General features: G+C 40.1%; 1 protein-coding gene across 4 annotated transcripts in view; it reads right to left on the bottom strand.

The window, feature by feature from the left end:
- ADCY2 (adenylate cyclase 2) overlaps positions 1-18,189 on the bottom strand; it is a 218,695-nt gene that overhangs the window by 144,927 nt on the left and 55,579 nt on the right. For 3 of the 4 annotated variants that reach the window (XM_064443348.1, XM_064443351.1, XM_064443350.1), the window contains exon 3: positions 8,029-8,190. The exons of the other annotated variant lie outside the window; for it this stretch is intronic. In XM_064443348.1, coding sequence (XP_064299418.1) covers positions 8,029-8,190 — 162 coding nt within the window. The remainder of the gene's footprint in view (positions 1-8,028; positions 8,191-18,189) is intronic. 4 annotated transcript variants of the gene reach the window in all.

Below are 18,189 nucleotides of genomic sequence, written 5' to 3'. Positions count from 1 at the left end.
GTTCTCCATGTTAATGCCTGAATACTAAGAAAGGCAATTATGCATTCTCCTACGTAACTATACTCTTGTTGGCAAGTGGGCTCTTCATAAGTATATCGAAACTGTGCAGGTTGTCTTAAAGAATGAGCAAAACCCAAAGTATACCTGCAGATTGTAAAAATTAGTTAAAAAAACACAGCAGATGGCATTTCAATGTCTGCCTAGATTTAAGCATAAAACCAAGCGTAAAGAAACACGTGCAATAATAGAAAAATATGCCTACTGTATTGTGCTATGCAGGATGTAGCATTCCTCTCTCAAACTGGTTTGCAGCTGCTGCACAACGTGGTGAGGCAGACTGCTGTGAGGGTCGGGAGAGCAAGGGGAAAAAGGGGAGAGGGATGGGACAGCAATAGCCGCTGCTACAAGAAATAACAGTCTCCCTCCTTCAAGAGCAGTCCCTGCCCTCCACTCCTTCAGCAGGGATAACAGCAACTCATTTCGTGTAACTCTGCAGGAAAAAGCACAAGTTTTTTAAGCTGCATTGCCTTAATGAATAACCATTCCCCATCTCCTTCAAAAAAAGGTATTCAAGGGAGAAGGATAAATTCAACCCACAGCAACAGCTTTTAGCCATTCAGACTACTAAAATTCCTACATGATTTAAGCTTTCACTGCATAGCTATACAGCCTCAGGGTTTATACAATAATGAATGTACATAAAGACATGGTCTTTTTTCCCAGCCTTTTTTAATAAACATGATTTTTTTCTTGTACTGCACGATAACAGCATAAACCAACTTCTATCCTATTTCTGCGCCCTAGAGCTGTACATTTTCCTCTGTAGCTGATGAATGCTGATGCTTTTTAGTTTTATCTTGCTGTTATGCCACTCTATCACATAAAATATTTTAATAGATCTCTTCACCTATTAAAGATGTTCAGTTAACAGATGAGTTTAAATCAGTGGTCTAAGCAAAAGTTATATGCTTATATGCTTCATGTTGATTAGAACATCTAAATGTGTATTATAGATGCCATTATCAAATTTGCCCATCTTTGAAGAAGCACTATTAACTCTGAAAAAGCTAACTAGATATATGGAAATATTTGTAATTTACATATGGTATGTTCTTTTAGAGATTTCCCTTAAGTATGAGTTGCAAAACACATGTTAAGCAACATCTCATGAATCTTGATAGAAATAATCACATAATTATTGTTACGTTAAGTGATCAAAAGCTGCGCACGCGCACACACGCTTACACACACAGAGGAGTACAGACTGACATTGGCAGGGGGAAGCCTGAATAACACCTGGCTACTCCCAAGCCCATCACAGGAGCCATCAGCCCACCTGCACAAGCCCAGAGAGGCACAAAGGCAGGCAGGAACCCAAATTAAGGACCCAGAGGAAGGGACACCCTGTCCAGGCCCCTCTTGGGGCTGTCCCAAGAGCCTCAGCCCCAGTGTCCAGTGTGACACCCATCCCCATGGGTCATCACAAACAGCTCCCAGACCACCTCTCTGACTACGGGAGGCCACTGCCCAGGGCCATGGGACACACCTCGGATGCAGGGCAGTGCCAGACTTATTATGGGATGTTTAGGGCAGGAACCAAAGGTAGGGAAAGGACGAGACTGTGGTGGTTTGGGGAGGGCAAACAAAACAGAGGGAAATTAAGGGATATGGGGATAAAAGGAGTCAGTTGCATGTAAACAGGTTACGTGTTGGTACACTGGCCTGGCCATGCCCTGTGCTTGACCACTGCAGTCTGTCCTGTCTTCTCATTAAACTCCATTTTTAACTCTTCTTCTTGGTGAGGGACTCTGTGCAAAACTTGTGTGTACGGGGGTCTCTGTGCAGCAACTGGGGTACAGCCATGGTCCACAGGGGCACCTGTGTCAGCAACTGGAGCAAGCGCGGGTGTGCAAGTGTGTGAGCACTAGCAACAATCAAGCTGGACCAGCCAGTGGGTAGGTGACATGACCTAGGAGATTGCCTGAAAGATGTCCGTGTGTGTGTGCATGGCTGTGAGCGAGGGCGGCTGTACCAGCAGCTGGGGTGGGGCTCGCACATGCAGGTGCCAGCAACTGGGGAGACTGGGCTCCAGGGGTAGCCTGGGTGCCTGAGCCCAGCTGCTGAAGGGATCCACATGGTACATGTGCTTTGATACATGCAGTGTACCATATCCACCGACAGACCTTCATCCAGGCCAGCCAGAGAGGGGAGCAGGATGAGGCCGCTGGTTCTGTTTGTGTCTGTGAGCGCTCTGTGTGGCCAGCTGTATGTATACGCATATACGCAGCATACTTCTGCCAAATAGAGATCATATCAGATTAACCAGTTTCCCTTGACAAAACACATTAATTTTCCAGACAGAAAACACACACAGAGCAGATCTTAGATTTTAAACTTCATAACAAAACCCACACAGCAGAAAACCACTGGTTACTCTAGAAAAGATAGGGAAGACTATAACCGCCATCTGTGGAAGAAGATACACAACACAAGCCAGAAGGCCTGTGTTGCTGGTGGGGGTCTGGGACAGTCTCAAGGCATCAGTACAGCAACGGCAGCCATACCAAAGGGGGTTTTGTTCAGCGGGGGTTACCTGCCAAAAGTGCTCTGAGGGTTGAAACACTCAATGATCCAACCTCTAGGATCCCCAACAGCAGGCTTGCGAATAGCCAAAAAGAGGAAAGCCTGCCACGTGCTACCAAAATTATCTACCTTTGAAAAGTGTCTGTAAAATTTAATCTATCAACATTTTCAAATAGGTGGGGTCCCATTGCAGCGGGCAGAATGAGGCCCCAAAAGGAGGCGTCTGGGCCACTGACCCCTCTCTGCAGGAAGAAGGAGTAGCAACTCTAACCTTCTTCTAGTAGCAAGAAGGTTAGAGATTCAAACTAGTAGCAGGAAGTTAGAGATTCAAATGGGTAGGAAGATTTGCCTGACTGCTATGACCTGTTCAGGAAAAAAACAAAAGAACCAACCAACAGTGGGCTGAAAAAGGGAAGATGGCTTTATTTAAAAAAAAAAAAAAAAAACCCACACACAAAAAACAAAACCCCAAACCAATTTCTTAGCCACTACAGAACTTGCAACAAATTATACCAAAAGCTCATGAATCAGAAGTCAAGCAGAAACCATAATCTGGATGTACACTGGCACTAATGAGTGCATATACACCAGCAGATCACATAAGAATGAGGTAGAGGCTTCATCTTTAGCTGTCCATAGCACATATGATAAAATTTGTATTGAAATAGGAGACCTCAGCCTAGCTAATGGTAAATGCACAAGATCTTGTGGTTGTAGCCTTGGAATTTCCCAATTCAAACATTCTTGAAAATAACAAAATTTTAATTTAGCATTTGTTTTTGTCCACAAGGACAGAACATTATCTAGCGATTTATACCAGGCTACCGGAAAGGAACTTGACCACAACAAGTAAAGACCAAACACTTACCTAGAAGTTGTTACAAATTATTTCTTTTTGCTATATGCATTCTTGAACAGAGTCCAAAACAAAACCAAAAATATGTACACATGCATGCTCCCAGTTATAATTTTGTGCCTCTAAAAGGGACCCCTTTTACAGTGCTGCAAGGAGCTGCCAAAAAAATCCCAGAAGGTAAGGAACACTAGTTTAAAGAAAAAAAAAAAAACAAACACGAATGACAGTTTGTAGTGATTTAGCCAAGGTTTGGATTTAGCCACAGCTAATAAAAAAGATTAAAAGAGCAAAAAAATTGCTTGCCGAAAGAGTAAAACAACACCACTTTTTAAAAGTACTAAAATAAAAACCCCTCACTCCTCATGTGTAATACAGGTAAAAAGAAAAATGGAAGCTTATAGGATGCTTAATGCTTTTGGTTAGCTCTTTTTTTTAACAAATTAAGGACAAAATTACCTCTAACAATAGTATCAGCTCATTATGAGATCAAAATGGTTGAGCAGTTGATAATAGAACAGGAAAAACACAAGTATTTGATTAGAATCTGTTCTGGTTTGGGGAGAAACAGGTTATGTGTTTATAGCAAGGGATGGCAGGGAAATACTTTACATTCCAGCAATAACTGAAAGGGATGTTAAGTCGTCGAAGTCTTCTGAGCCAAATGCCTTAATGCCATAATTAGAGCCATGTTCTCTTGCAGCAGTCCTAACCACCAGGCTCCCAAGAGCAAACAGAACAACATCCTCTGCTTGGCAGTAGGACGCTCACCTGGAAAGAGGGGGCAGAGTCCCAAATTCCAGACTCTGTGCCTTGTATGGGTTAGGATTAAAATTTTCAACAGGGAAAAAAAACCCAAACATACATACAGTTACTTTTCCACAAACTGAGGCTGGAACACAGGACTCTTTTTCCTCTTCCCTGTCACAGATCCCATAGCCGTGCATTAAACTCCCCACAGAACTGCAAGGAGAGACTAACTGGGTATTTCACTGTAGAGGCTGTGTATCCATGCTGAGCCCTGGAGCACACTAACCCCTTTGTAGACCTAGCCTCCTATTAGCATTTGGCACTGCTGCAGCTGCTCCTGGCGTATTCCTCTAAGGCTAACATCCACGTCGCAAGATGTTGACGAAGCACAAGGACGGACCCAAAGAAGAACTGTGAAAGTGATGAAAGGTTTAGCTAGTGCAAAAGCAGGCAACTCACGTATTTTACTGACAAAAAGGTATGAGGCAAACTCATGATAGTATAGAAGTACTCTCATGGGAGAAACAGAAATTGGATAGTATTGGGTCTGTCAGTCTACCAGCCGCAACAAGGTCTAGAAGCTGGATGACAAGGCTAGACAAATTCCTACTAGGAAAGAGGAACAAAATGTTAACATTGATGGTCAACAACCATGGAAAAAATATGAAGGCTTGTGGAAGATTATCTCCATCATTGTTAATTTTTAAACCAAGGTGGATTCCCTCCCCACGAAAGGCATGCATAGGTCAAAATGAAACTTGTTTATCTAACCAGCAGAGAAGTACATTGAAGGATTCTTTATCCTAGCAGGCGGGTTTATCTCAGTATCTCTGACTACAACCAGCACTGGATAATCAAGAGCATGGTAAGCCTTTCAGCTTAACTGAAGCCAATTTTGGATGTAAAACTTTACAGAGGACAACAAAAGGAATGACAAAACCAGTAAGATAGGCTCTGCCACATCTCAAAATAAGCAAATGCTTCCGAACTTCGATTTTTCTCTACTGATAGACTGAAGGTATGATTAACTTCCAAAATGCTATGGGATGCCAGCCAGAGTCACTCGAAGATGCTGAAAAATTGGAGAGAGTCCAGCACAGGGCTACCAAAAGTATTATAAAGCATGAGAACTTGGCATGAGAAGAAAGACTGAAAGAATGGGGTTTGTTCAGCCAAGAGAACCGAGAGCTCAGAGGAGATTTAATGAAAGTCTTCTAATACATAGGAAGTAGTTACAAAGGAGGTGCAGGTACTCTCTACAAAAGGATACTTGCTATATATACAGGATATATAAGCTATAATACCTGATGTTTACCTACAGGTAGATTTGTTATACCCCTGTCCTTCTGTTTCTTAAGCAGATACTACTGGTTCCCTATCCATCATCTAGAAAAAAAATCCATGCCAGAAGGAAAATATACAGTGCATTGCTAACATTGTCATGTATTGTTTTCTATTTTTTTGAGACAAATCAGTAGCCCTGAAATCAAAATAATATATTTTTGTTAAAGCTAAATGTAGCTCTGCAAGCCAGATTTACTCTACTTAGCCCTAAACGTGTTTCTCTAAGCTTTCAAATTTGTCTGCTGGTAGTTCCTTATCTCTGGGCTTTAGTGACTGAACTCTGCAAAGCAGCTTCAGTCCAGGCCTCACCAATGTTCCCCCCCCCAAAAAAAAAGAAAAGACATTCAACAGTATGGTCCTCTCAAACAGCTATACCCCATACCCCATCTCTTTTTTGTTGTTGTTGGTATTTACACACACTTATTCTATACCAACTTGAAGTATACCATTGACAAATGTTATTTCTCTTTTTAGTGTAATCGGTATCTCTTACCTAATCCTTTATTTGTGGTCTCGATTTCCAAAAGGAAAGAACACAACACACACAGTTTTTTGCTTCTGCTCCAAACTATAAACAATAGTAATCTAGAAGTGTACAGAGGGCAAACAAACTGCAAAGGTGGCATTTAGTCCCTTCCACACATTCGTAAGACCACAGTGCGCTCAGTGCTTTCAGTAACTGACAAACGATTCAGAACATATAATACATTTTACAAAGGCAGAATAGAAAATTAATAACATCCTGGAAGTTAAATACTCTTAACAAATTTACAAATTGCTCAAAGACTTCCACTCTTTCTGAATGAAACAGGAAATTACAGGAGAGATGAAACACACTAATTGTACATCACAGCCCATGATTTATTGCTTTTGATTCTGGAGACATGATGTGTCTAAAAATGTAACATCTTCTGAAAGTACTGGTTTAGATATACCAAATTTTAATGGTCTAGAAAGATAGGAAAAATAAATAAATGCTGCAAACAGCAACCTCAACCCAAAACTCTTTTAGGCAAGTGGCAAACTTTAATATTGTTTTAGCAGCGTATCTATGCCCAGAATAAAATCCATAGGTTGACATCAAACCAAGAAAAACATTTTCCCCAATTTATTCCACTATAATTATCAGTTACTGAATTATTAAAACACTACCTTGACTGCAGATGACCAGCATCCTTGCTTAACATACAACACAATTTGGCAACCTCTGCAGAAAACACTCAACTAAACCAAATCAGCAGGAGAAAAGCAAACCCACTTATTTCACCATTTAAAACTTCTACAGAGAACTACGTCTTAGTTTATAGGACTTAAATTTCAATATTCCATATAACACAGATCTGCAGCCATATCTGGAAATATATTGGTTTTTTCCTGAACAACCTACAAGGCACAACTTTAATAAATTCACTGCAATTTTGAAGTTATCCTTTGAGGCACAATGTTTTTCAAAATAAGGCTCAAGTAACTTAAAAGGTAAGTAGAAACTGTCTGTTTCATTCTTCTTGCTGTTCACAATAAATCGCATTATGTCTTTCTTGTTCTACTGGTATGTTTATAAAAATGTACTTACTTTTAAGCTTCAGTGTCATTTTGATGCAAAAGTTAAAAGAATTTTGTTTCCCTAAAATGACATAACTATATTGAAAGGAAACCATGTTTTTGCTTTTCAAAATCAAATCTAAATTTTTCCTTAAAAATACAGATTTCTATAAATGACAGCTGGGATAGTCACAGTACTACAACCAAAACTGTAGTATTTCACCATTTAAAAGACATTCTGCAAAACAGTAACAAAAACCAGCTCCTAATATTTGGATTTTTAAAAATTGTTAATCTGCAATATGCCACGTAGTAAAGTATCAGAGCTGAGTTACAAGCCAAGACCCAACCGCAAACACAGACGGGTGTCCTAAATGTCACGGAGTCTGGAGCCAGCCAGTCCCCTTCAGTCAGGGGGCCCAGTCAGGAGGAGGCTGTAAAAGTCCTATTAATGGCCAAGAATTACAGGAGGACAAGCCCTAGAGCAGACTTGGAGAGGGCAATGTCTTCACAACAGATCTTTAACCCAGCAGACCTCAGGGTATTCAAAGGAGCAATGCTTTTTTGAGTCAAAGATAACACTGATACCTGGAAAAAATCCTTGGTCTTGGAAGTTCGGCTTTAATGAGGTGAGGAGAAGAGAAATGTGGTTTATATATGAGAAAGGTAATGCATCTACCACAATATGGCCACATCACATAGTTTTTCAAGCAATGTTAGTTTTTTACATTGGTAAGCACTACATGGCTGTAGATTCTACCACTTAAGCGTGCGATTCAGCAAGACATACTGACACTCTCATTTTTAGAAAGTGACTACCTGTGAATTCATTCTGTAGCAAATCAGAAAAGGAGACAGAAATAAGTTTATACTCCCAAGAACCCACTGAGGCACCCCTAGCTCATTTACCAGGCTATTCAGTGCACAATTAATCATTAATTCCACAAAGCACCTACCTGCCAAACCAAGTGTTCCTTTACAACAGCTGTCCCTGATAGACAGACGCTCAGCACAATCGTATGAGATGCAGAGGTCAAAACGCTGGCAACTATAGCGTCCCTCATGTTGAAGGGTAGCATGGTATACACCACAAAAATAATGAACAAGAAAAATGATACCTGTGCAAGACAGCAAGACAAAAAAGAAGCATGTCAAATTCACTTCGGAATAACATTAAAATGTAGCATTTAATTTTGAACTGCCTTCAGCATAAAGTTACCCATCAGTTTTTTCACAGGAAAGTTATTGGTAACCACTGCAGAAAATGGATTTAGGAAGAATTAATTTTTAAAAGTGTTGGAATATTTACCTTATATTTGATTTAAGAACAGCAGTTTCAAGATACTACAGCATGGTTCAAGAACTACATAATACTCCAAGATTATCAAATTTAATTTCAAATTTATCCCTTCAGATTTTATTTTTATTAACACTGTTCCCAGTTAGAGTGTAGTACTCCTGGACCTGGTGGTTTCTGATTGTGAACTGCATTACAAAACAATTTGTCAAACACCTCCACAGGGCCTAAATTTCAATGCAGAGAAAATTCATTCATCCTGATGCGCTAAAAATTCACAATTTAATATAACATGACATTATGCAAAAAAAGCCTGAGTTCAGCGAAGCATTTTGCTTTAGTAAGATTATACTTCATATATATCTGTATGACGTATGTCAAATTCCATTAAAACACTACAGTTTAAGCTAATACATTTATTTGGACATGAAAAACAACTTCAGACAATCACAGCCCATAAGCAGAATTTACTGTTAGCTTCTTTTAAAGGGTACTAGCATCCACACTAACTTTATGGAACAAACTCTCCAATGCACAGCCCAACCTTATAACAGCAAAAGGGATTCATTCTCTATACGTACAGAAGATTATATATTTGATGGTAGGCATATGTTCCAAACTCCACCACATATTTGAGAAAATGTAACTAGATTTGGAACACAGATTTTGCACATATAAGGAAGTAGGCATTTCTGAAAATGTGACAGCTTGTGTATAATTATATCCCTGTGTAAGCCTTTCCATCAGTTTTAGTTGACTTACAAGCCCATTCACTATCTAGCAGCTGTACACACACAGTATTTAATTCAGTAAGCTCCCAAGCAGGTATGAGCAATAATTTGCTGCTCACTTCTCTTATTGCCAGATTGTTTTCTTCACATCTGCATGTGATGATTCCATAGTCAAAACTGAACCCTAATGTATGTGTATCTACAAGGCAGTGGCGGCATTCTTCTCCATCACGGAGACAGAATTGGATGGAGAAGGAAGCCCACTTGTGTTCTCCACTCATCTTTCTCCAATTTATCCATTAAGATTAATCCAACTTCTTCCTGATCACTCATACTCTTTTTGATGCTGCCCAACCGTCCTGTAAGCTTGAGTCAAAAAGCTGAATGGCATGAAATGAAATGGAACTGCAAAGGACATGAGGGGTAATAAAATAAAGTAACAAAAATGCAAAGAGAAAACTTTGCTTCTCTACTCTTCCAATCTACCAGCACAATGAAACAGAAGTGTTTGATATGTGTAGTTTCAGTCCTCCATAAAAGTTATAACTGTGAACAGACGTTAGTAAAACCAACAGCAAAGAAAAGGGTGTACAAACTTGGTCTAGAGGAGAGAAGGGTTATGTCAGTGAGATGTTTTCCAATTGTCCTGCCCAGGTAAAAATCAACTGTGATACTGAGAGAACATACTAGAGAGAAAGACTCAGAACTTGAGAAACATGTAGAAAGTTCTGGCAGGCTAGAAAAAGGAAACACAGTATGTGTCTTTGAAAGGCTGCGAAAAGTCTAAGGAGTTAAGAACGGGTCAGCTTAGCTTCAATTCCTAGAAGAATAACAGACCAAATAATAAAACAAATCATAATCAAGAGTTCTGAAAGTTGAGAAAAATGTAAGCAACAGCCAATGTGATTTTGCTGAGAACAAATCATGTTAAAGCAATCTCATCTAGTTCTGCTACAATAAAAGGCATCAGGGTTGGGAGAAACCCTGAATAATGAGTTAGGCAGAAACAAGGGATATGGAAACTCCTCTAATATAGGCATAAGATGAAAGGATGCCAGAGGCAAAATATCTTACCAGCATGTAAGACCAGCTGCCTAAGATGTGATGCCAGTTAAAAAATGGTTTGAAGAAGAATTCTGGACCCTAGTCCTGGAAGAAGGATTTCAAATGCCTCCAATCCCAGTGACTTTTTATGAAAGCAAGGTTTTGTTCTAAGTTTAGCTTTCTAATTGACTAGGCGGAAGATGGCATTTACATATTTGTGAGAATTTTATTATTAGAAAATAAAACATTATCTTTCTCTAACTGTCCTGCCTCCAAAAAATAGAACTTTCATGTTTTCTGTGCTTGAACATGGTTTAATGTTAAGTCAGACTAAAACGATCCACCCGGCTTGTAAGGTCCGTACTTACTAAAACTCATCAGTGGATGTAAGATATAATATGATGCTGTTGCTTTTCCACTTTGACATAAAACAGACTACTAAGCACATAAAGATTTTGGTATATTGCAGTGCTTCTAGTGGTATCAGCTGTATCAGCTCCAAATTTGATACACTGCTATAAAGAACTATCCTTTCTTTAAGTTACCCCACTACTTTCCTTCATAAAAATAAATGGTTAATTTCAATCTCCCGCAACTGCAAATGGAGAGAATTTTTAGAAGTTTCAACTCCTCTTGACACCTCCTATTCAGAACTCAAATTCTCCATTACTCAACATCAAACAGGCTAGCTGGACTGGAACTGCATTAAAGAGCACTCGATATAAGAATTGACAGGTCAATTCTTATATTTGCATCTTGAAAACTGGGTCTAAGAATGCTGTTGCAAAGGAGAAGAAATATCAGCCACGCTAAGACAGAAACTCTCATCCAAAAGGCGCGTAGGAATGACTCCTGTAAATAGTTCTTGATTCTTGGCCACACTCCCTTTCCCTTATTTCTCTAATGACCCAAGGAGCTGAGAACTCCGTTTATCAGAGACGTTCCTTTTTTTAGTTCACCATGGCTCAAGAATATTTCCCCAAGTACTCTAAAATAAGATGCTTCTACCCTTCGTGAGCTGCTGAGCATGACATCATATGGTATGGAATATCCCTTTGGCCAGTTTGGGTCAGCTGTCCTGGCTGTGCCCCCTCCCAGCTCCTTGTGCACCTGGCAGAGCATGGGGAGCTAAAAAAGTCCTTGACTTAGTGTGAGCACTGCTTAGCAACAACTGAAACATCAGCGTGTTATCAAAATTATTCTCATACTAAATCCAAAACACAGCACTATACCAGCTACTAGGAAGAAAATTAACTCTATCCCAGCTGAAACTAGGACAACAGGCTAGAGAAGTAGTTCCTTCTTTAAATCAAGCCCATTCTAAATATTTTTAATTATGGCATTTTTGTCCCAGCACCTCCAGATGTATGTTGGCCACTTCAGCCTCTGACCTATACCTGTCACTGTGATCTAGAACTGGTATGAAGTTGATAACACCTGGTGGTTCAGACATTGCTATTGGAAAGGTCACTGGTCTGGACCGTGATGGCCCAAACTGCAGTGGACCCAACGCATAGACCCAACCCATTTTTGGAGCCCATGGACCCACCCTGTTCTCAGAAACCTTGTCTCCCTGGTGTTGCCAGTTTCTACTGAGCAGCATCACCTTAACTATGAAGGGAATCTGGAGTAGAAAGTTTAGCATATTTTACACATTAAATTGTCTTTGCTAGCATATAGAGTACCACAGGGGATGTTGCTTTTGACGCTGAGAGCAACTGTACAAAAAGATACTAATCATTCATTTTATACAAATTATGTTCCAACAATGACTCACATTTCCCAGCTAGACAGCCTTTTTAAGATTGTGTCAAATGGTTAATCATAACTGGTTTGGCAAATGTAAAATTCACTCAACTTAATGTTACTCTGACCAGAATTTCCCCTTGAGAAGTACGACATCTTGGCACTGAAGCAGGCATGCAAATCTAAATGTGTTGTTTCAGTATGAGTTAGGGGAAAGCACTGCTTTGGACACAGACAGCAGTAATGAGGCTGCAGATAATAAAATATGTGTAGTTCTTTGGGACAACTTCTTACACACAAGTGTTTTGACAGCAAAACGCTTGGAAAAATAGTACTAGCTTTTCACTGTGTAACCAGAAAAGACCCCGTTCCCATAATTAAACTGTTAAACTACAAATATTCAAACTAAGTGGGCCAACCCACTACAGGATCACTTTCAGAGGTTTGTCAAGATCAGCTTCCTCCCTACTGTGTAAAGGGAGTAAAAATTCATCAGATAATTAAAGAATTTTCCCTTGGAAAGAGACTTGGATTTCAGCTACTCATTTCAACTGTCGTCTGTATACATAATCACACAAAAGAAGACACCAAAGTTTTTCTAAATAAATAACTAGGTTTCATGATGTAATTGGCCGGACCTACTAATCTTACAAAATAGTTACAAATACTATATTCATGATTTAATAAAATGTATGTATTAAGGTGTAAGAAGGGTGTGTATATATATACACACACATATAAAAGCTATATATAGCTTGTATAAATATACAAGCTATAAACCGTATCTTAAAACTTTGTGTAGGCAGAGTAAAGGTTGCAAATACATAAAGGTCTTTGCCATTTACTTCTGAATTCTAGACCTCAAATCTTCAGCCTCAGACTTCTAAAAGCTGGGCAATGTTCACAGAACAAAACAAGCTACCCACATAAAACAGAAAATTCATTGAGTACTAAAATCAACTTCTGTTCTGAGTCATCTATAAAAAGGCTTAAATTATTAAAGCATTGGATAAGTTGAAGGTGGAACTGTTGTTCACCAAACCCTGCAACACTAGAACAAAAGGGCACTCAATGAAACTAGAAGATGATTTAAAACAGATGAAAAGAAAGTACATCTTTACCTAGCAGACAGTGACCTTCTTGAACTTGCTGCCACAGGAGGTCATAATATACCAGCATTTTAAAAAAGAGATTAAACAAATTCATGGGCACCCTGTCCATAAACCAATAATAAAAATACAGGGCAGGGACATACCCTCTGACATTGCTAACACAGGTGAGGTGGCTGGCAAGGTATGAAGGGAACAGACCACAAAAAGCGATCAAGCCTGTGTGCCGCCTTTTAATAGCAGCTTTTCTTGCCCTTCTTGGAGACAGAATACTGTGTTAGATGGACTGTGATCTCACCCTGCAGGAAGTTTCTTGTGTTCTTATCCTGAGTCAAAATGTACTTTGGGGAGAAGGGAGAAGGAGGGAGAAGGAGGGAGAAGGAGGGAGAAGGAGGGAGAAGGAGGGAGAAGGAGGGAGAAGGAGGGAGAAGGAGGGAGAAGGAGGGAGAAGGAGGGAGAAGGAGGGAGAAGGAGGGAGAAGGAGGGAGAAGGAGGGAGAAGGAGGGAGAAGGAGGGAGAAGGAGGGAGGCAGATACGAGACAGTATCCTCATGACTTTAAAATAAAGCAAGGTAATTCAGAACAAGAACTGGAAGACCATGAACAGAAAGCACTGTAGAACCATTTACTAGTTGGAAAGGAATTGTGAGAGGAAGACCAACTTTCAGCAATTACAGGACAAAATATACAAGAAGCCAATGTTTTTCAAGTGTCAGGTATATCATAAACCTCAAAAACAAAATCAAAACGGAAGAATTGGCTTATGATTTACTCCATAAAATTATGTCCACAATAAATTATTACTTCACTCATTTTTACCAAACATAAACTTTTATTTTCCAATTATTATGATAGAGGTAGTAAACAACCCTGTAAATCATGTCTTCTTCTTGATCATGGAGAACTCTCAAACCAATAATCCCTTTCTTTTGTGTTGAGGTCTGGGTTTAAATGTCATCAGGAAACAAACATTCCTTACAGTCTCTACCAAAAAATTAACCACAACCATTAGCAAAATAGGATAGAATAAAAGTAAGTTGACTGCAGGAAAGCATATATTTTAAAATAACTGCGCAATAAGGGACTTTAAAATGTGCTGCTAAAGTTGCATTACTAGGACAGTAAGATGAAAAACTCCAGAAAAAGGAAGCAAAATTCACATTTGAGATAATCAAGATATATTCTGATCGCATGCCTACTGTGTGATTGCTTTCTGTGTCAAAGAATCTTTTCTTTCATTGAATAGGATCAGGAAGAGGGATATGGGATCTGGAAGGAGTGACCCAAGGACCATCAGCAGTGACCCAATGATCCATAACAATCTTTGGTCCTTCCTGCTACAGAAAGAGAAGACTGAGCTACCATCGTCTCTACCAGCTTTGAGATTATTCCTGAACACACCCAGAAAAGCAAGAATTTGGTTCACTCCATAACGCCCATTTGTACTATCATTCTCTTTCTCAATTATCCTCTTTCTGCTGTATCTCATAGGCCTTGTTTCAACCACAGTGTAGTGTAATTAGTCAAGAAGACAGATTTGTTCTGTTACAACGCCGATAAGTCCCTGCAAGCAGAAAGGCAACTTCATAAAGCACTACAATGCCCAAGAAATGTGCCTGCAGTGATTTGAGTCTCTAACTGGATCAGATGACAATAAGCTATGCCTTTGGTTTTTTTTTCAGTGTGAGACAACTGAAAAGCACAAGAGATAAAGAATACAACCTTCATCCTTGTTATTCTTCCTTTTTGTGTTTTGCCCATAAATATTATGATCAGAAACCTACAACAGCAGTAATAATTCCTGATCACCACAGCTACCATTTTCTCTAAAAGGGACAGTTGATACCCTCTGTAATGCTACCCTAATAATATTTCTTGAAATTGTTTTTTATCTATGGCCAGTGGCAAAGGGATTACAGCATGTTGTTAAAACCAAGGCCTTGCCATGCCACAGTAAAAGTAAAACCAGACATATTTAACTCTGGCTAAGCCCACGCTGCATCCTCTTCAGAACAATACTACATAGCAGCACACAATTCTAAAGTAAACTGCAATGAATGTATTTTGAAAGTGGAAAATCAAAAGGGATCCCAAATGATTATACAGTATATGTAAACAGGCTGGAGTCCAAAGCAATAAAAAACAATTTCACTGCAACTATTAGTGAGCTAATTTTACAACACTCAAGCACTTGTGCCTCAAATTTAAAAGGAGTCTAATGAGAACATTGAAAACATTTTCAAAGTTGCCTTAAAAGTGAAGAAACATACACAAACTGGGAAAAAAAAATTGTATAAAAACCTAACCTGGCTAGAAAGGACGTGAAAGTCCATGTTAAATATGCATGCTTACACATACACAGAAAATATGAGCATTGACAGCAATTAGTTTAAATCAGAATTATAATAAGCTAGTAAGGCAGAAGATTAATACACTCTATTTCAGGGGATCCAAGGAGGTTCTTCTGCATGTTAAGCATGAAGGAAGTCTAAAAGTGAATTTGATCAACTATTTTAAGGGACTGTAAAACTCTTACCTATATTAAAGGAAAAGCAGAACCATCAAATAAAAAAGTCTGTTCCCTATTAAGGGAAAAGCTAAATAATGTTTTTACATTACACTAAAGAATAATTGTGGTACAGTTTTCTGTTCCAAAATACTGGCTCATGAGTACATAAAGCCACAGACACTCATGTTGAGATGTCTTTAAAAAGTGGGTCAAATAAACTATGCTCAAGCACCTCATAAGAGCTCTGGATTATGGATGTTGATTTTCAGCACCTCCCAAATACCATGATAGTTTCAAAGAGCTGGAGGCAACTTGGATTGGTAAAAGGTAAAAATGGGAAATGAAAAATAGCAAATAAATGGTCAGTTTTTACACTGAAGAGACTGTGTTGGAGGACTCAGATTTATTCAGTCTTCCTACATGTTTTGTAAAAAGGAGCAGCATAGTGATGTGACAATGTCTGATGAGTTTTTAATATTATTCAGGGTATTCAAAAGCAACAACACATGGGGAAAATTGCAGAAGTGCCTCACACTACTGTGACTGGCCATAAAATAGGAGATGAAATCTAACATTGATAAATGCAAAATAGCAGGCATGTGGAAAACAACTTCAACTGAACATTTACGAAAACAGGCCTTACCTTAGTTACTACTACATTACTACTTTGCTCAGAGAGGAAATAGCACCCAGGATATGGTACCCGGTAACCCAGCCACTTCCCATGGGAAGAGGGCATGCCTCTTCCTGACCTTATTTACTACCAAGCGGGAGAATGCAGATAACACTGAGAAGTCACACTCTCCCACAGCCAGAGGCCTTCTTTCCTTGAGACATGCAAGGGTCAAAGGACAACACCTCTGGTGAGCTGACATTTGCTGTGGCAGGTGTCAGAATCAGGGGAAAATAACCAGAAGCGTGATGAAGGGTCATGGATGAGGTATATCTGGCAGAAAAAATTAGAATACTGAGGAGCTTAAACACAGGACGCTTGGATTTCCTTTGCACAGATCAATAGCGCACAGGTCAACAGTGTCGTTTTAACAGCTCAAGACAGAACATGGTGCGAAGGGAAGACGTGGTAAATTGAAATGACTGAGCAGCATGACTCCACTTAGAGAAACCTGGTAACCTGAATGGATGGTTTTTTCCCCCTAAGCGCATATTTTTGGGCAAATGAGAAAAGAAATGCAAGAAACTGCCAAGGAAAGGAGCCTTACAATGACTGCCCAGAAATACTGTGACTGTGTACGGAGTGCTAATAGCATAATGCTAACAGAAAGGAAAGAAACAGATCTCTTCTTTAGGAGAACTGCTGAAATAGGAAACACCACCTCACTGGAAAATTTTCTTAATCATAGAAACAATATGCCTAGAAGCGTATGATGTCAGAAGAGTAGACAAAACCATGTTAGGATAATCTAAACGTTGGGGGGAAAACAAGGAAGAATTCATAGCATTTAATTGTCATGAGGCTAAGACAGGTTCTATAGCATTTACTCAAAAACCTGTTTTATTCCCCTGCAACACCTGCCTTTCCCAAAAGTGTTCAGACCATCTGCTAATACATTCCCGAAGACTTTAATATAGGGTGAGATTACCACTTTGGTTGTTGCACAGCGCCTTTGGGACCTCAGCCTTTCATATTGCTCAGAGCTTTCTATTTGCAAGCCAGGCTGTCATGCCCATGGGCGTGCATATGCCAACCCAAACAGTGTTGCTGCGGTGGCTTCTCATGGGAAAGGATTGCCACTGGTGAGGGCACTACCTCCTTTTTCCCCTTCTCCCTCTCTTCAGTTGTGGTTTTTAGTTTACATTAGAGGATCCAGTAATAAGCATGCAGAGAGCATATTAAGACAGCCAAGCAGCACACAGCACCTGCCCCTGACATAAGCATGCTCCAGTCAGCACTAACAGCATCGCATGCAGGGACAATCATCTGAGAGTTTAAGCAGGTCTTAAAGAAAACCACAGGGTTACCATCGGAAAAGTATTACAGGGAGAATCACCCACGGCACTAGAGAGGACAAGGATGCTCTGGGGTCTCCCTAATGCTTCTCCTCCCAGCTGGCCACTGAGAGAGTTTAACCTTTTCCTTTTCTCTCTCCTTCCTATTTTGTTTCTGTTTCTTCACCGCTAGAGTCAATATGCGCCTTCAGCTACAAACCCTGCGAGTAAACCTTTGTGCATGTGAACTCATTCCAACATCCTTTATGCCACATTGTCTTCCCCCTCAGCTTTTGAAAACCACAAAGTGATTTCCAACTTCAGTAAGCGGTCAGGTTTTGGTAGCCACTAAGACTGTAACCTTCACAGGAACCCCGGAGAGAAACAGTGCTAGCAACCTGGATGCTGCTTCCTTATCACAGAATCACAGAATGGCAGGGGTTGGAAGGGACCTCTGGAGATCACCTCATCCAACCCCCCTGCTTGAGCAGGGACACCCAGAGCAGGGGGCACAGGAACGCATCCAGGGGGGTTTTGAATGTCTCCAGGGAAGGAGACTCCACAGCCTCCCTGGGCAGCCTGTGCCCCTGCTCTGGCACCCTCACAGGAAAGAAGTTTTTTCTCATATTCAGGTGGAACTTCCTGTGTTCCAACTCGTGCCCATTGCCCATTGTCCTGTTGCTGGGCACCACTGAAAAGAGCCTGGCCCCATCCTCTTGACACTCACCCTTTAGA

The sequence above is a fragment of the Phalacrocorax carbo genome, chromosome 2, assembly GCF_963921805.1.
Source record: "Phalacrocorax carbo chromosome 2, bPhaCar2.1, whole genome shotgun sequence".
Taxonomy (NCBI): domain Eukaryota; kingdom Metazoa; phylum Chordata; class Aves; order Suliformes; family Phalacrocoracidae; genus Phalacrocorax; species Phalacrocorax carbo.
Note: the sequence above shows the minus strand (reverse complement) of the source record. Positions and strands in the feature narration are given on the sequence as shown.